Source organism: Megalobrama amblycephala, linkage group LG8, assembly GCF_018812025.1.
Source record: "Megalobrama amblycephala isolate DHTTF-2021 linkage group LG8, ASM1881202v1, whole genome shotgun sequence".
In the NCBI taxonomy this organism is placed as follows: domain Eukaryota; kingdom Metazoa; phylum Chordata; class Actinopteri; order Cypriniformes; family Xenocyprididae; genus Megalobrama; species Megalobrama amblycephala.
Genome location: NC_063051.1, coordinates 13,857,865 through 13,875,954, shown reverse-complemented (window position 1 = coordinate 13,875,954; position 18,090 = coordinate 13,857,865). Strand labels below are relative to the sequence as shown.

The 18,090-nt window shown below is 36.1% G+C and overlaps 2 protein-coding genes across 2 annotated transcripts; both read left to right on the top strand.

Moving 5' to 3' along the window:
• The first annotated feature begins 1,588 nt into the window (after positions 1-1,588).
• gpr61l (G protein-coupled receptor 61-like) lies at positions 1,589-5,135 on the top strand. Its single transcript, XM_048198468.1, has 2 exons — positions 1,589-2,090; positions 3,533-5,135. The coding sequence occupies exon 2, from the start codon at positions 3,622-3,624 to the stop codon at positions 4,903-4,905; it is 1,284 nt and encodes a 427-aa protein (XP_048054425.1). The 5' UTR covers positions 1,589-2,090; positions 3,533-3,621; the 3' UTR covers positions 4,906-5,135.
• Positions 5,136-11,870: 6,735 nt separating this feature from the next.
• On the top strand, positions 11,871-17,532 carry LOC125273259 (caveolin-2-like). Its single transcript, XM_048198467.1, has 3 exons — positions 11,871-13,194; positions 14,675-14,862; positions 16,643-17,532. The coding sequence occupies exons 1-3, from the start codon at positions 12,874-12,876 to the stop codon at positions 16,791-16,793; spliced, it is 660 nt and encodes a 219-aa protein (XP_048054424.1). The 5' UTR covers positions 11,871-12,873; the 3' UTR covers positions 16,794-17,532.
• The last annotated feature ends 558 nt before the right edge of the window (positions 17,533-18,090 follow it).

The following is an 18,090-nucleotide window of genomic DNA, read 5'->3' as shown; positions in this document are numbered from 1 at the left end:
CCCTAAACATTCAGAGAACATCCTGAATGTTCTGTGAAGGTCCGCCAAATAACGTCCCCCAAACCTTAAAAGAACTCCACATCGTGACCGTCTCTGATTGTTCTGGGAACATTACTAGGCAATGTCCTTAACACCAGTGGAGACATTCTGAGAATGTTCTGGGAATGTAAAATTTCTAGCGGGGTTGGTTTGGCTCCATTACGAGATTTCAATGATGGTCTGTTTTGTTTCGTTTCGAGATTTCAATGATGGTCTGTTTTGTTTCGTTATGAGATTTCAATGATGATCTGTTTAGCTCCTTTAGGAGTTCTCAATAGCAGTCAGTTTCGTTCCTTTACGAGATCTCAATGACTGTCAGTTTTGCTTCATTACGAGATTTCAAGGGCGGTCGGTTTTGTTCCTTTGCAAGATCTCATTGGCAGTCGGTTTTGTTTCTTTACAAGATTTCATTGACGGTCAGTTTAATTTGGTTATGAGATTTCAATGACGGTCGACTTTGTTCCTTAACAAGATTTTAATTACAGTTGGTTTTGTGCCGATACGAGATCTCAATGGTCGGTTTTGTTCCATTGTGAGATCTCAATGACGGTCGGTTTTGTTCAGTTGCGAGATCTCAATGACGGTCGGTTTTGTTCTGTTATGAGATCTCAATGACGGTTGGTTTTGTTCAATTGTGAGATCTCAATGATGGTTGGTTTTGTTCCATTAAGAGATCTCAATGATGGTCAGTTTTATACCGTTATGAGATTTCAATGACAGTCGAGTTTGAAACGATTCAAACTGTTGGTTTTGTTCAGTTACATGATTTCAATGATGGTCGGTTTAATTTAATTACGAGATTTCAATGATGGTTGGTTTTGTTCCTTTAGGAGATTTCAATGACAGTCAGTTTTATTCGGTTACAAGATTACAAAGATAGTCAGTTTTGTTCCTTTAGGAGATTTCAATACAGCTTATTGTGACTGGACTGGGGCATTAGGACCCACTCAGGCAATAGCTACCCGGTCTACCATCCAGATATAGGCCAGGCTCAACCTTACTAAGCTTCAGTGGGTGTGCAGGTAAAAAGCTTTAGGCTGATTACTGCAGAGCTTCTTGAGCACCTTGTTAGTACCATTGTGCTCTTCAGCAACACTCTTCAGCACAATAGTAACCCCAAAAACTCAGACATACCAGAAACCATTTTAAATTCCAAAATAATAGAATATTAAACACTAACTTCTTTTACAAGATTTCAATAACAACCTTTTTTTTTACAGTACAAAATTTCAATGCCACTTGGTTTTGTTCCCTAACAAGATTTTAATGACAGTCAACATTGTTCCTTAACAAGATTTCAATGACGGTCGGTTTTATTCAGTTATGAGATTTCAATGTTGATTGAAAAAACTAAGAGTTGATTGAAAAAAGAGTTGAATGAAAAAATAAGAATTGTCAACTTCTGATGCAGTTTTAGACTGTTTTTTATTTTTATTTTTGTGTGTTGTGTCTCATATATTTGAAAAATATCCTTACATGTGACAAAAATGACTTGGTCGAGCTACAATGGACCATAAAATATCTTTTTGATTAATGGTGTGCAGTAGGACCCAGGGGATGACTGCCACCCTGGAGGACAGAGGAGTATGTGTCTGTTTGAAAGAGGAAGAAAAAAAATCACAGAGATACAATGTGTGACAGTCACAGCCCTCCACAGCACCGGACACTGTGGAAGAGCATCCTGACGGACACCGGCCTAAGTGGTGCGAATACTGATCAACACTACTGGAAGCAGGAAGAGCAGGTGGGACCATATCCATTCTGCTTCACTTGGGTTTTGTTAGATAGAAAGAGAAACCTGTATGAACTTTGCTTCTTAGAGCTGGGGCTTTCCTGGATGATAATACTATTTGATGTATCATGAACCACTCTCAACTGAACTCACCTGAGATGTCGAGTGTTGAAACACTGGCCTCCTATGGGATTGCACTGCTCTTGTTTTAATGCCTGCAGAAGTTTCTACACGTGTGAAAATACGTCCAGATGTTCAAATCCCAAATCTGATTGGAGACTCAAAGAAACGGCAAAGAAAACGTCCCAGAAGTTGACAGGTAAGAAAACTCACATTATCTTCTTTCACTAATAATGTTATGTGTCATGGCAACAGCGGAGCACAACCTGGCATGACCTGGCAGGTCATTCATTTTAATTTAGTGGAAAATGTGTTTTCAAATTTCTAGAGAAGTGAGTTAAAGTTCATGGGGCTGTGGTGTCTGTGGGTCGGGGGAGGGGACGGGTCAGCGCGTAGGTGGGTGTTGTGGGGAGGCCACAGCACACAATCAGGTATGACTCATTCGTGACTCCCACTGACAAAAAACAACAATAACAACAGTCATGTAGTCCTCAACTTCATTGATCTCTGAAGGTCAACAACCCATTTGTGCAAAATAACATGCTCCTGTTGGGTGAAAGCAATCTGTCAGTTGCCAACAAGGAAGGACAGGATGTTGTTCTGCCCTCATTAGCATATAGAGAGACCTGGAGAGTGGGTTAGGGGAAAAATAGGGGAGATTTTCCATGAAGACTGAAGTAAAAGGAAATTGACACAAATTCTGGGAATGATCTGGCACCTATAGAGTTGCTCAATAATTTAAAGAAAAGCTACTCTCTTAGAGAAATGATTTCCAATATGCATTCAGGATTTATTCATTAACTTTGGGGATTTCCTTTCCATTCGCACTCAATTGTTTAGTGTGTGTATAATAACAGCCTTAGGTTTCTGATAATAATTGCATGTTTAATTTGACATGAAGGGGATTTTGCTCTCTCTCTCTCTCACTGAATGATGAGTGATGGAGGCGTTACAGATTTACATAACTAATCATTATGAGTATGAAACAGTCACCAATCCTTTTAATGACCCTTTGCACAATGAATTATGGCGTAATATTCTATTACCCTCTTAAAGTCTGTGGTTTGCAATATGCAGCATCACAGTCTATACAATTTTAGGGTTTTTTGGGAACTGATTTTGATATATTTTGTTTGTATGTTTAACAATGTTCAGCTTTTCAGCTACATCATTCTGATTTTGATCATTTTGATATTGGCATTTTCATATATTACTTACATATTTATCTACTAACTTTACATCAACATGAGTTGATCTATACGTACGTACACACACAAATACACACACACACACACATATATATATATATATATATATATATATATATATTGATCAGTTTGTTGATATATTTTGTTTGACTTTCAAACAATTTTCAGCTTACAACAGTTTTTTTCCATAATTGCTTTAAAAAAAATGGACAAATATAATACATATTTATAAAATATCTAACTATATTAAGTTATGCATTATATTAAAAATACATTCATAATTAACATTTATATTTATATTTGGAAGTCACATTTTTGATAAATGTCTGTAAAATGAATAAATGTAAATCCATATACATGTATTTACAAACTTTGCTCTGTGACATATGACACGTGAAATACAGTTTTAATAGATCTGCTCTTTTCTTCTCAGAGATGGTTTCAACACAAACGCTTGACAAACAGCAGAGAAAACAGCATTTACGCATGGAGAAGCCTGATTTCATCTCAAGCCCGTGAAGTATGGAGAAAGCTGTGCCAGGTCTGATGCTGGGTCTCCTGACCAATCACACAACTCCAAATGACACGTCCGGCCAGCGCACAACCAAGCCTACCCCTCCCAGCATGGAGGAGGTTATCCACTCGCAATCCCAGATTAAGGATCTTGTTGGGCTGTTTTGCATGGTGACCCTTAACCTGGCAGCGCTACTGGGCAACAGCGGAGTCATGGTGGCCATTGCCCGAGCTCCTCATATGAAAAAATACGTGTTTGTGTGTCATCTTTGTGCAGTTGACTTGCTTTGTGCTATATTGTTGATGCCTCTCGGTATAGTGTCTAGTTCTCCGCTCTTTAGCACTGTAGCGTTTACTGTTCTAGAGTGCCAGGTGTACATCTTTTTAAACGTGTTCCTCATCTGTGCCTCTATTCTTACTGTAACTGCGATCAGTATTGAACGCTACTACTATATTGTTCATCCTATGCGATACGAGGTAAAAATGACTCTAAATCTTGCGCTTGGTGTTATGGTCTTCATTTGGGTCAAATCCATCCTGCTGGCTTTGGTTACGCTTCTCGGTTGGCCAGCGTATGGGAACCAAAGCTCCATTGCAGCAGCCCATTGCTCTTTACACTGGAGCCACAGTCGCCTCAGGAAGGTTTTTGCTATTCTCTTCAGCGTGCTTTGCTTCTTGGTCCCCGCTGTTGTGATTTTTGCAGTATATTGCAATGTATACAAAGTCGCACGAACAGCTGCCCGTCAGCACGTACCATTGCCCAGCTGGACGGCCGACCAAGCTAAGCGTCGCTCGGATTCCATCAACAGCCAGACCACTATCATCACCACCACTCGCAGCCTGCCCCAGAGATTGTCTCCTGAGAGAGTTTTTGGTGGCGGAAAGGCTGCTATCACTCTGGTTGTCATTGTGGGCCAGTTTCTTATCTGCTGGCTTCCGTACTTCAGTTTTCACCTTCACATGTCCATCACCACTCCACTTCAGAGCCCAGGGGACATCGAAGAGGCCGTCACATGGCTAGCGTATTCCTCGTTTGCTGTGAATCCGTTCTTCTACGGTCTTCTGAACAGACAGATCCGCGAGGAACTGATAAAACTGAGAAAATGTTGCGGCAGTAGACCTGTTGAACTTCGAGCCTCCAGTCATGAAGGTTCCATCCAGGAAAACTTTCTTCAGTTTCTGCAAAGGACCAACAGCACAGCTGAGACCACCAGGCCCAGTTGCGGCAATTCCAGTCCAAGGAATACTGTGGATCAGGGTGCCAGGTTACCTGGCCAGATCCCTGAGGAATGACTTGGAAAATGTGTGAGTACTGGTATGAATAAAGGTCATGACTTTTGAATTTTTTCTTTTTATTAAGAAGAGCATTATGTGCATGACTCTAATTCTATATTAAATTCATGCAAAATTAGATCTAAATGCTCTTTGGACAAGTGTGATCTATTTAATTTGTTGTTATGGTTCCTATTGATCAGTGGCAACAGTAAGTATTCATTATAAGATTAAATATCAAATTCCTTTTGTTACATGTTGATTTATTTCCATCTGTTACAATGTTGAGTTAATTGACAATTGCTCTCATTCATAATATCAACACTTATACTCAATAATTACCATTATTTAAGTTTTGGCTGTTTATTACGGAAGAGGATTAGGGCCAAGCAATAATAAAAGAATAAAACCATCTCGAGATTAAAGTTGTTAAATTTCGAGAAAAAACTCGTTAAATTTTAAGAAAAAAGTCGAAATAAAATGTTGAAAATAAACTCATTAAATTACGAGAAAAAAAGTCGAGAAAAAATGTTGAGAAAAAAAGTTTTTAAATTACGAGAAAAAAAAATCGTTAAATTATGAGAACAAATTCGTTATTTAACAACTTTTTTCTCATAATTTAATGAGTTTATTCTCAACATTTTATCTCGACTTTTTTCTCGAAATTTAACGACATTTTTCTCATAATTTAATGAATTTGTTCTCGTAATTTAACGACTTTTTTCTCGTAATTTAATGACTTTATTCTCAACATTTTATCTAGACTTTTTTCTTGAAATTTAACAAGTTTTTTCTCGTAATTTAATGAGTTTATTCTCAACATTTTATCTCGACTTTTTTCTCGAAATTTAACGAGTTTTTTCTCGAAATTTAACAACTTTAATCTCGAGATGGTTTAATTTTTTTATATTGCTTGGCCCTAATCCTCTTCCGTAGTTAATGGTGTGTGGAGCCACTATATTGATACTATCATGACACAAATTAGTCATTAATAATAATAATATGTAAAAAAAAAAAAAAAAATGCCAGTGAAAATAAAACATTTTTTGTTATGTTTGAGATGTGCTTTAATGCCTCACTCTAAGGCCACTGTTATATTAAGAAGTTTCTCACTCCATTACCAAGCCTAATTCAGTTTTCGTTCAGAAAAAAAAACCTTCTTCATGTTTCTGAGGGAGCTCTGATGTTCATTGCTAATTCCTTGTTGCCCTGTAACCATGGAAATGTGATGAGACAGGGACTTGCATAGCAACAAGGCGCCTTTGAGTATCGTCCTAGCAGATTGGCTGAAATAAAGGGTTACAGCCTAGCTCTTTTTATGAGCTGCACTATATGATAATAACCGTTTTTATGTAGGATGAAATTACGTATAGTTTGAGATGTAGGCTTTTAATGTAACCTCTGGGAGCAATATACTAGAAATCATTACCATGCAATGCAAGTGCAGAGAATGAGATAATGTGGTGTAATTTTATGGTCTTTTGCCTTTTAGTGTACAACTTTAACAAACAGAGGGCAAAAATCAGGAAGCAGCTTGTTTGTCCTCAGCAAACAGCAGCAATGACCTCTTTACCGGTTCATATTGCAGACAAGGTGTTAAATTTGTTTTAATTATGTAACTTGGGCTGTACAGTATATTCCATTCTTTAGTTAGTAAACAAGACAGGTCTGTTAGCTGGCACTTTTAAATGAAAGTGATGTGAAGGAACTGCATATACAAATAAAAGTGCTTCAAGTCACATTTCATTCCTAAATACACAAGAAAAAAAAAAGAGAAAGAAATTACATTCTGCATAAAGCCATAAGAAAAATGTTTTAATGTTTACTTTTGAGTTTTTTGTTTTGTTTTGTTTTTTGTGTGTAATCCCCTTTATTCTCAGCGGTCATTTTAGGGAGAAATATGATGTGAACTTTTTTGGCAGGTTCAGGCATGAAATGAGTCATTATATGAAGATAATCACTACACTATAGTATGTGAAGGAAAAGACTGAATGAAACCTTTTTCTCAGAAACTAGCATGAGGTATCCGTGCCGCAGATTAGTCTCTGGTTCAAAACTCCTTCTCATCCGTGATTCAATAGAGAGTGACCTGATCTGTCACTTCAAACAATAAAACCACGAGCCATGCATGTGGAGTGAGGGAGTCAGGAACAGAGGGGGAGGGAAAGAGAGGGCCAGGTACATGTGGCATGATTAGGGATTCATAAACTTGAGTGTCCCTGTCATGATCAAAACAAGGCCTGGCAAAAATAGAACCTGAAAGGATTTAGACATGTTGAGGTGAAGATTAAAGGAAAATGATTAAAGAGGGGGGAAATCATGGTCAGATGATCAGCAGCAAACCCCACCCCCCTCCACAATGAACAATAATAAAGCGATGAAGACCTGCTGTAGCACACCACACCAAAATGTTTTTATTATTATTATTATATATTTTTTAATTTAATTATTATCATATTGTTGAGTTTTTCTGGGTTTTTTGCACCAAAACTGGTCATAGCTTAGACCTTCATGACCATTGATTCCACCCTCTTTATGACCCTTAGACTGTGTCTTTAGTGGTATGACGTGACAAATGCAAAATTTTGACAAAATTTTGAAAAAGACAGTTGACAAATTTGCAACTGTCGCTTTGTCACATCCAGTGCAGACAGCCTCATGTTGCACCGTAACAGGCTGAGTTGTTTGTCACGTTGTTCGCATCCAGTGTAAACACTGTTTTTGAATTAAATGGACCATTTTATGCCTTTAAGCCAGGGGTGCCCAATCCTGTTCAGCTCCAGCCCTGCTCAACACACCTGTTTGTAATGATCTCATTTAGCTGATTCAGGTGTTTCTGATCAGGGTTGGAGCTGAACTTTGCAAGTACCACTGTAAAAAATAAATAAATAAATAAATAAATGGTCAATGACTGTCAGCTATGGCTGCCAAACAAAAACAGTAAAATTAAAGTAAAATATTCTAATTTAAATAAAGTGCAAAAAAACTTTAACAGGAACTTTTTTTTTTTTTTTTTTTTTTTTTACAGAAAAACACTGTTATTTTACAGGTATTGCCTGAATTATTACAATAAAACCCCTTTACTGTAAAAAATAATCTTTAAACAAAAAACAATCAAATGACTTTCAGCAATTACTGCCAAACAAAAACTGTAAAACTAATGTAAAATATCCTAATTTGAATAAAGTGCAAAAAACTTTTACAGAAAAACATTTTTTCACAGGTATTTCTGCAATTATTACTACCAAAACACATTCACTATAAAATGCAAATCTCCTGCAGCTAACCAGAAATAGCCCACATGCATGAATTAATGTAAGTATGTGTCACTACATCAGCAAATACACAGTTATTATCTTTGAAATAAAACAACATGCAGCATAACACCAATGTTTTCAGGCTGAATCTGGACTGAAGCATAGGCTCTACTCTTCAGTTCATAAAACAGGCGATACAGAAACCCTTTAAATCCCAACAGAACATTAAACACTACAGATCACTCAAGACATGTCACCATTATGGAGATCAGTGTTTGCTTTAGTTGGGCTCTTGACCCTTGACTCTTTAACATTAGGCTGCTTTAACTGTGTGTCTTTGATAAACTTTTGTTAAAAGCAAGAGAAACTTTGATCAGATGATGGTATAATCATCACATAACTGTCTGATTTGCTGATATTTCATTAAACTGTTTAATATTAGTTGTTACATACTAGTACCACTACAGAAACTTCTGCATTGTTGTAGTATTATAAATAATTTTATGAAGCAATTATGCAGAAAAAATGTTTCAGTAAAATCATGCAGACTCACACATACATCAAGAATCAGCGTATGAATCTCAACAATGGTGACAAAAAAAAAAAATCTGATTATCTCTGAACGTCTCAAAACAAGCTACTAAAGTCACAAAAAAGATTTGTCCCTTCACCTAAAAAAAAAAAAAAAAAAAAAAAAAACACACACCTTGAAACAGTTTTTGCATAATTACTTAAAAATCAGAATACCAGGTTGTCATAATACTGATGCCACAATATCACAAAGCTACATTAAATCACGTGAAATTAACAGCTAATGAACTCAGTGATTCAGGCCTCTTAATGATAACTACATCATCATCAAAAAGCAACCAAAACCATCTGATCAGATTTTCTCCTACATTTTTTGTCATAACAAACATGTATCAGAAACACACAGTTACAGCAGTCAGAAAAAAACATGAAAAGTCAAGGGTCAAGAGCCTAACTAAAGCAAGCACTGACCACCATAATGGTGACATGTGCCACGTAACCACTGGGCTGTAGGGATGCAAATTTGTTTGAATCTGCTGGTGCAAACCAGGTTTTTGGGTGGAGTAAATCTGGAATGGAATGATCCATAACTGCAGCAACAGCTGGAAGGGCAGGTGTGAGTGTTGGAACATCCTGCTGCTGAAATCCACTTAAGCTAGTTGGATCAGAGTTTATTAAATCAATTTGGTTACAAGGGGATTTTGTGTCATGATGTCAATATGATTGCTTTTTTGACACCAACGTACCAAGGGAATCCACATGATCTCTGTTGTGTACTATGCTTTTCATTGTATTAATAAAAATAACAAAAGCAGAGAGTGCATTGCTAAACTTAAGAGTAAGTGTATTTCTAAACGTACTCTTATTTAAAGCTGCAGTCCACGATTTTTCCTCTTTGTCGCCATCTCTTGTTTGAAACCTGCAATTGCAGTCATATGCGGAATAGTTATCTGTACATGCGTTGTGCCTCGGCACAGCTCATCAGTGCGGATGAATCTAATGCTTGCTGTCAGTCACTGCACCGGTGTGGATACTGTACTTCAGAATCACATATTCTACGTCTTGAAAGTATGACCAATATAAGAATTTTCACTGGAAAATATCATCCGAACAAGTAAGTAACATTTCTGCCACTTTTGTTCTGACCAACTGAGGAAAAAGCATTAGGCCTACAATAAATTGCGCTGTCAATGATGATTAAATCTAATGATCGCTTAGCTCAGATCATGCTAAACCGTGCAAATTATTATTACTGTTATATTTTGTTCTCAAATCATTAATGTTAACAACATCAGCATTACTATGACTATGTGTATATTAGCATTACCTTCAATTTCTGTAGCCACTCAACAGTCCAAAGACTTTTGCTTTTGACTACGGGTGAATCTCCAGTTGTCACTGATGATTGTCATTTGGACATTTCTGGATTACAATCCGCCATCAAAATGAAAAGTTTAATTATTTCAGCTGCTGTGAGAAAAGGCTATAAATGATCCGCTACCAGCAGCATTCTCACGTGATAAAACCGATTAGCCTGGACTCCTTCTTTCTGTTTAGGGACGTGACATAATGACGCACAGAGGAACTGCTGCATGCTCAAATTTCCCGCGGAAATCCACCATGTCGCTCTTATTATAAAACATTATTACAAGCTTATCGTTGTGAATCGAGCTAAGATAATGAGATAGTTTTGAACACTGGCTGGTTATGCACTTGCTCAAAAATTGATTTTGGATAATTTTTAACCAAAAAAAGTTACGGACTGCAGCTTTAATTGGTGATAGAGTAGATGAATTGAAAAAGTGACCATGAATTCATACACTTCATAAAGAAGCATCTAAAAATATTTAAACTAGAGCACTAAGAAGCAACTTTGAGGAAAATTCAGAATGGGCTCCCTTTTATTCCTTTTAAAGTTGGAATTTTAACTGAATCGTTCAACTGGAATTTGAATTGGAGTAGCAGAAAGAAGAATTTACGGAATTATTTAACACAACAGAATGTGTATTAACTTGTGTTCTTTTTAAAAGTGCCCTGAATGGGTTTTTTTTTACACATTTAAAAAAGTTTAACCTCTAAAGAATCACATACACATATGAAATGAAGACTCAAGTCATTCTAAAATCAAATCTGAATCATACACAACCCTGCATCAATGGCAGAATAGACTTGAATCCTTCATATCCAGAAGCCAGATGTTTTCGGGCTGAGCTGTGTGGGGAATTAGTCCTGTTACACAATCAGTGTGATTATCCAAAGTATCAGAGTTTCTCTGTAGTATTGAAGGTGAAAACTGAAGTCAGAAAAATGAATCTCTGAGACAAGGTGCCTCCCATTTTTGAACGTAATATTGATCATAGAATTCAGGATTTTTTGGAAGTGAATTCATCATCCTCTATCCTTGTGCTTATGAGTCTCTGGAAGGACAGTCAGGAGAGATTAACAATGTTCCAGCTCTCAGATGAAAAAAATGTCCTCTCACAGACTGTCAAGGCTGACTGTGGTTATTAATAGGAGGATCTGGAAGATGATCTCTTAATGGCTGTAAAGGTTGGAGAATGCAGATGTTCGTGGCTGTTTTAACCATAAGGACAAGGATTTTCCTTGCGAGTTTATAGGCAAAAGGTCAAATTTGCATGAGTTTTTGTTTTTATTCTTTATTATTAACGAGTTCGTTTGCCCATATAATCTTTAGGGTATTAGGTTAGCTAATTTGGCTTGCTGTCCACTGAGGAGGGGCTCGATGAAGCATCTTCAACTCGAGCTCTGATACACCCCCCCCCCCAGTGAATAAATATAGGATATGATTATATAGGGCAAGGTACCTGAAATGAAGGTGGAGTTTGGGGAGGTGGAGGGATGCTGAAACAGCTGAGACTGAAGAGAGGTAAGCAGCTGCTTATATACTCTGGCTGTTGATTGGAAGATTAGATGGGCTCGCTCCTCCCTAAATTACGTTTAGGAACTTCACTAAGTCTTGTGTTTACAATATTTAATAACTCTGAAACAAATTAGTCTTGTAATTAGTCTCAAAGAAGATTCTGTCATGCAAATAAGGCAAGTATACATTACCTTGACATTCATTATGGGATTTTGAGTCTTTTTTTTGAATATCGTTAGCCTCATAGCATAATTGCCTAAGTATCATTTGAAAATGAATGACTTAGGCAATTATGCTATGAGGCTAACGATATGTTAAATGAAAATCATTGCTATATAACTATATAAAACATAAATTCAGTAGCATCTTTCCTCAAGGTCAATAAGGACAATTGTGTGTCAGTGACCTTTGGAAATGGCATATATTGCACAGACTGTCATTTAGTGTAGAACAGCAATCAGTTGTCAAAAACTGACCCTGATGAAGTGCTTCATGTTTTTCTTCACAATCTCCAACCAGTCTTTGATGTTTTGAGGTGAGTATCACAGTAAAATGAACATACAGAATAATTAATTTCATCTGTGTTTGAGAGATAAACTTTTTTCACTTCAAATCTATCATTATGCAGATGTAGATGGCCTCCTCCTCCTCCTCCTCCTCCTCCGCTTCCTTCACTCCCAGGCCTGGCACAACAAGTACACAACACTCCTCGTTTCGAAGGCAATGCCATTTCATTTCCCCTGTCCTTCACACTTTTCTTCTGTGCACCTCCCTTCAGTTGTTTTTGGTGTCAGAGTGAGTCTCCAGTCACAGCATGGCTGCAAAAACTGTTTAGACACTTAACACTTGTTGAACAATTGTTTTTGCATTGGAGTTAAAAAAAAAAAAAAAAAAAAAAATCAAATCAAATCAGACAGCATTTGCTTACTATCACTTTTCAAGAAAAAAAAGTACAAAAATTTGTTGGTTTAATATAGTAAAGATATATAATAGATGTATAATAAATTTACTGTTAGCATTTATAAATGTATTACACTATTAAATACAATGCATATCGCATGCAAAGAAATTCATATATTTTTTACATGTTATTTAAGTGTCCAAATACTTTCCCTAAGCCACTGTATAATCAACACTGAAGTCCAAACTCATTCAATGGAAAACATTTACCCATCCAACTTTCCTTTCTAATCCATTCCACCATTTCAGCCAATGCCAATTAACTAACCTCTGCCAAAGTAAATCATTTTCTATTTGATGTCGGTTGTCCTCTTGGAAAGCTATTTTGGATGGTGATGAGGCTGCACAAATATTTCTGCTATGTCCCATCTTGGTGCAAGTGACTCCCTTATTGTGATCTTGTTGTTCTCAGTATGTCCACAGGAAGCCTTTAAGACAATCACACACATACTGCACACAATGGACCGGGGAGCATCTCTAAAGGACATCGCTATAGACATAGAGATAACTGAGGAGGAGGAGGAGGTGTCTTCACTCTTGGATCAGCGTGAAATTAATCCAAATGATGCTCCTGATGTTACAGAAGCACAAACAGAGGGACAGGATTCATTGGCTACTCACAGTAACACAAAGGCTCTCATCAAGGACAGGGACCCAAAGGGAATCAACAAGTATCTTGAGGTGAGTCATACAATCAAACACAGTGCCAACTAATGGCCTGCTGGTCTTATCAGGCTTACAGACATTTATATGTGTACTAAATGAGTAGTTTCTCCAGCCTAATGGTGGCAACAGTCCCATTTAGACCTTTTAATTTGTTTAGACTGTGCAACAGTCTTAGGCATGTTAGTATTTTCACCAAAAAAAACAAAAACAAAAAAAAGGTTTTAAGACTTTTACTTGTATCGTTTGCTGTAGTGTGTGAGTGGGAAATATCAGTTTATATTTCTAAACATTCCTTTTGACATTAATTGTAATAATGCAGTGAGATTTTTTGCATGCACATGCACAAGGAGTCTGACAACAGCCGGTATGTTCCACATGGAGATCTGATCTCACCATCATCGAGTCCACCTGGGATTACATGAAGAAAAAGACTAAATCTAGAAGAACTGTGGCAACATCTCCAAGATGCTTGAAGAAATCTACCTGAAACCATGTGCAAGTGTACCTAGGACAAAAGCTGTTTAACAGGGTTCGTCACACCAAATATTGATTTGATTTAGTTAATAGAAGTTAATTGATAAATAAAATCTATTTATGACAGTATTTTTGAAAGCATCCTCACTTTACAGCATTTTTACATTTTAAGTGCCTTTTGCAGGTTTCATCAAGTGTCTTTGAGAAGTTGACGCAGTTCTTAGATTTAGTCTGTCTCTGTTTTTTCTGTATCTTTATGTATTGTAATCCCAGATGGACTTGATGATGGTGAGATCAGATCATACCTGCTGTTGTCAGATCTCACAGGATTATTACAATTAATGGCAAAAAGGAATTTTTGGAAAATAACTGATATTTCCTACTGACACATTACAGCAAAAGATATAAATAACTGGCTTAAAACCATTTTTTGGGGTGAAAATACTAATGTGCCTTAGACTTTTGCACAGTAGCCTACAGTATATAGGCCTAGCATATATAAAGGGTTTTTTTGCAGCGATGCTATAGAAGAACCATTTTTGGTTCCCCCAAAAAACATTTCAGTGAACATTTTTTTAAAAGAACCATTTTTTTCTTAATGTGAAGAACATTTTAAAACATTTTGTAAGGGAGACCCAGGCTAGACATCAATATAGCCTAAATGGGACAACTTGTAGGCCTATATTCTAGTATTTTTCATAAATGTCCTAGAAACAGTTTCATTTTTCAATTAAAATCTAACCTAATTATATAGCTGACCCTTACCTGAATGTAATTCAGTATTGCTGTTCTTACATCAGAATGGTCGATATCAACACCAATAGTGGGTGCTACTACGTTTGTAATGCTACACTGCCCTCTTATGTTAAACATTGGTATTGCATGACTTTCAAAGACATATTTACACAGATTCTACTTTACTCAAAGTAATCTGTTATCAGTAAGACATTTGGGATGAGTAATAGGTCTAAAGTTACAGCAGCCCAAAATAGTTTCCAATATGATGTGTCTGTCTACTCAGGTGACCTTTGAGGATGTGATAGCAGAGCCTGCATCAGTGAGCAGCTTTGATAAGGTGTGGCTGTGGAGTCATGCTCTGTTTGAGGTGTCCAGACTCTGGTTTTACCGTATCATTTCCCTGCTGCTCGCAGTGCCGGTGGCTTTGGTTGCAGGTGTTCTCTTTGCTGTCCTCAGCTGTCTACATATTTGGTGAGTCACGAGTGAGTGAACAATAAATTCCAATAAAGCAAAAAATCTGCATAATTTGACTGATAAAATGATCAGACAATATATTATAAATATATATACTATATTTCTGTTTACATTAATTCATCTCCCCATGTATTTAAAGGGATAGTTCACCAAAAATGAAAAATCTGTCACCTTCATGTCATTCCGAACCAGTAAGACTTTAGTTCATCTTCGGAACACAAATTAAGATCTTTTTGATGAAATCAGCTTTTTCTTTCTCCATAGACAGCTATGCAACTGACACTTTGACGCTTCAAAAAGTTCATAAAGAGATCATAAAACTAATCCATATGAATTTAGCGGTTTAGTCCAAATTTTCTGAAGAGACAAGATCGCTTTATATGCTGAACAGATTGAATTTAGGCTTTTATTCACATATGCTGTAAACATTCATCAACTCACACATCACTTGTGGTAAACGGAAGCTCAAGCATGTTTGCTTGATGTGCGAGAACCAATGACACGTTTGAGCTATACTGTTTATGTTTGTTAATCAATGTTTATATGTGAATAAAAGCCTAAATTAAATCTGTTCATCATATAAAGAGATCAAGTCTCTTCAGAAGATTCGGACTAAACCACTCAATTCATACGGAATGGTTTTACAATCTCTTTATAACCTTTTTAAAGCATCAAAGTGCCAGTTGCATAATCTCTCCATTGAGGGACAGAAAGCTTGATGAACGAAAGATGAACAAAAGTCTTACAAGTTTGGAACGACATGAGGGTGAGTAATTAATGACAGAATTTTCATTTTTGGGTGAACTATCCCTTAAAGCACTGCGTTTCCTAAGTTCATTTGTCTGGTAATATCTTTGTTCTATAGTTGTGTTTATATTATCTCCTGTGTTTTCCTGTAACTGTTGTTTGATTATCTCCTTTGTCACGTGTATCCTTACAGCCACAATGTGACAACAATAAGTTTATTCATTAGTTGATGTTAACATTAGTTATACCATTATATTACATTATAACAAGCAATAAACAATACATTTACACCGTTTATTAACCTTTTTTAACCTTGTTTTCTCCATGTACTAATTTTTAACTTTATTATTATCATTTTTATTAAAAGTGTTAGCATTAAACATTTTTATTATAAATAATGTTAATTCTGTAAACATATTGTTTTTTATAGTTCATGACCTCATAACGCATTAACCAATGTTAATGTAGAACTTTATTGTAAAGTGTTGCCTGAAAATGTGTTTTAATCAATAGTTACTGTAGTAACGTCCACCGCTGCCTTTTAAGCCTGTCAAAAATTAACCATAATCTATAACAGCTTTCATGTGTGATGATTTTTTTCCACTTTGAATGTGTTCTTACAATAGAATCACTGTATTGCTCAAGTTCAAGGCCATTAACGCACTTACATCGGTGACAGAGTAGATGAGAGATCTGTCGAGATCATTTGAGGTCACTGCTATACCTCCCTCTGTCATTTAACATAGACAAAGCTGGTACATCCCCTGTTAGTGAAAATTTGAAACGCGTGGATCCAGGATTAGAGTCTTGTGGAACGTCACATATTATATAATTTTTCCATGAAAAATAATTGCCAAGTGCACTTAAAATTGCATGGTTTGTCAAATAAATCAGTATATTTGCCATAAAGGCTTATCTGACTCCAAAGTACAGCCAAGAAAATGTAGTCAGATGTGTCAAAAATCTGAACAGAAGTCTAAAAGAAGGCCAGAAAGCGAATAATGACTTATCTCCTTTCTCTCCTTTTTAGGCTGATAGTTCCCAGTGTGCAGCTATTGGCCATAAACCTGCACTGGATAAAGATGATCTGGCATAATGTGCTGGACACTGCAATCTCCCCCTTCTTCAGAAGCTTTGGGAAGTGCTGGGGATTCATCAGAATTAGTTTGGAAAAATATTAACTACATTACAGAACCAAAGGATCAGCAAAGGATTCCAGAAAATCATATAAATACATATACATGATTTACATGTATGTCTCTTCGGTTTCATGTAATGCTGGACATGCAAATGCAACTGACCTTTTTTTTCTTTCTTTTTTTTTTTTTTAAATTGTAGATGTTTTCATAATTTTTTTGAACCAGTAAGACAAAACTAATTTTTTGGTAACATTTTTCTTCATGCAATTTTTTTTTAATGTTTCATTTCATTTTGTTTGTTTGTTTCGTTTTGTTTTGTTTAGAATTGTACATTGAGTTACCTGTAAAAAGAAGAAGGGGCTGGAAATTATGGAAGAATAGAGATAAAAATAATAATAATAATAATAATAATAATACTGACATTTTCAGTACTTGATACTGATTACTTGCCATGTGGTGCTAAAAATGAATTATTTTGGTGATTGGATGCATTAATTCCATATTAATATAATACTACAAACTTTTAACAATTGATACTGATATATAATTATTAATTATATTTATAAATATAATTATATAATACTGATTTATAATTATTCAGAATTTATTTGCTTGATGATACTGATTAATTGCCATATAGTTGCTAATAATTATTATGCCTGTGAATATCAGAATATTCAACCAAAGTAAATTGTGCACATAATAATGTATTTTCGTTGTTGTAAACGCCTTAATTAGACGAGTGGCTATAGTCTCAAAATAAAGGAATTGTGCACATCAAGACTAAAAGATGGCCATGTAGTTGTGCACCATGCAAACATACACAAATTCTGACTGGGGGTGAAAACAGGATAAAAGTTATTGTGAGAGTGTGTGCTCTTATTGACAGTTTCATGATTGAAAGGTGACTGTCATTTTCTGTGGTAGCCTTTTTAAACAGATACACAATCAGTCTCCAAAAGGCACATTTGCATACCAATGATGCTTGCATGATCATCCCATTTACTTTCTTTGTCAGCTTTTTAATAGTAGTCATCATTTGTACCATAGTTTATGAAATATTATGTATAAAGCCAAGCTGTTGCAAATCCTTGGTTCACACTTGGGACACCAAAATTGCTCGAAGAGCTGATAGATGAGCATCAACAATATATATATACATACAGTGGGTACGGAAAGTATTCAGACCCCCTTAAATTTTTCACTCTTTGTTATATTGCAGCCATTTGCTAAAATCATTTAAGTTCATTTTTTTTCCGCATTAATGTACACACAGCACCCCATATTGACAGAAAAACAGAATTGTTGACATTTTTGCAGATTTATTAAAAAAGAAAAA

Excerpts from the sequence above, each read along its gene's own strand:
- gpr61l (XM_048198468.1), top strand. The coding sequence starts at position 3,622 with ATGGAGAAAGCTGTGCCAGGTCTGATGCTGGGTCTCCTGACCAATCAC.
- LOC125273259 (XM_048198467.1), top strand. The coding sequence starts at position 12,874 with ATGTCCCATCTTGGTGCAAGTGACTCCCTTATTGTGATCTTGTTGTTC. Across the intron at positions 13,195-14,674 it reads GAATCAACAAGTATCTTGAG|GTGACCTTTGAGGATGTGAT; the intron begins GTGAGTCATACA and ends CTGTCTACTCAG. Across the intron at positions 14,863-16,642 it reads CTCAGCTGTCTACATATTTG|GCTGATAGTTCCCAGTGTGC; the intron begins GTGAGTCACGAG and ends TCTCCTTTTTAG.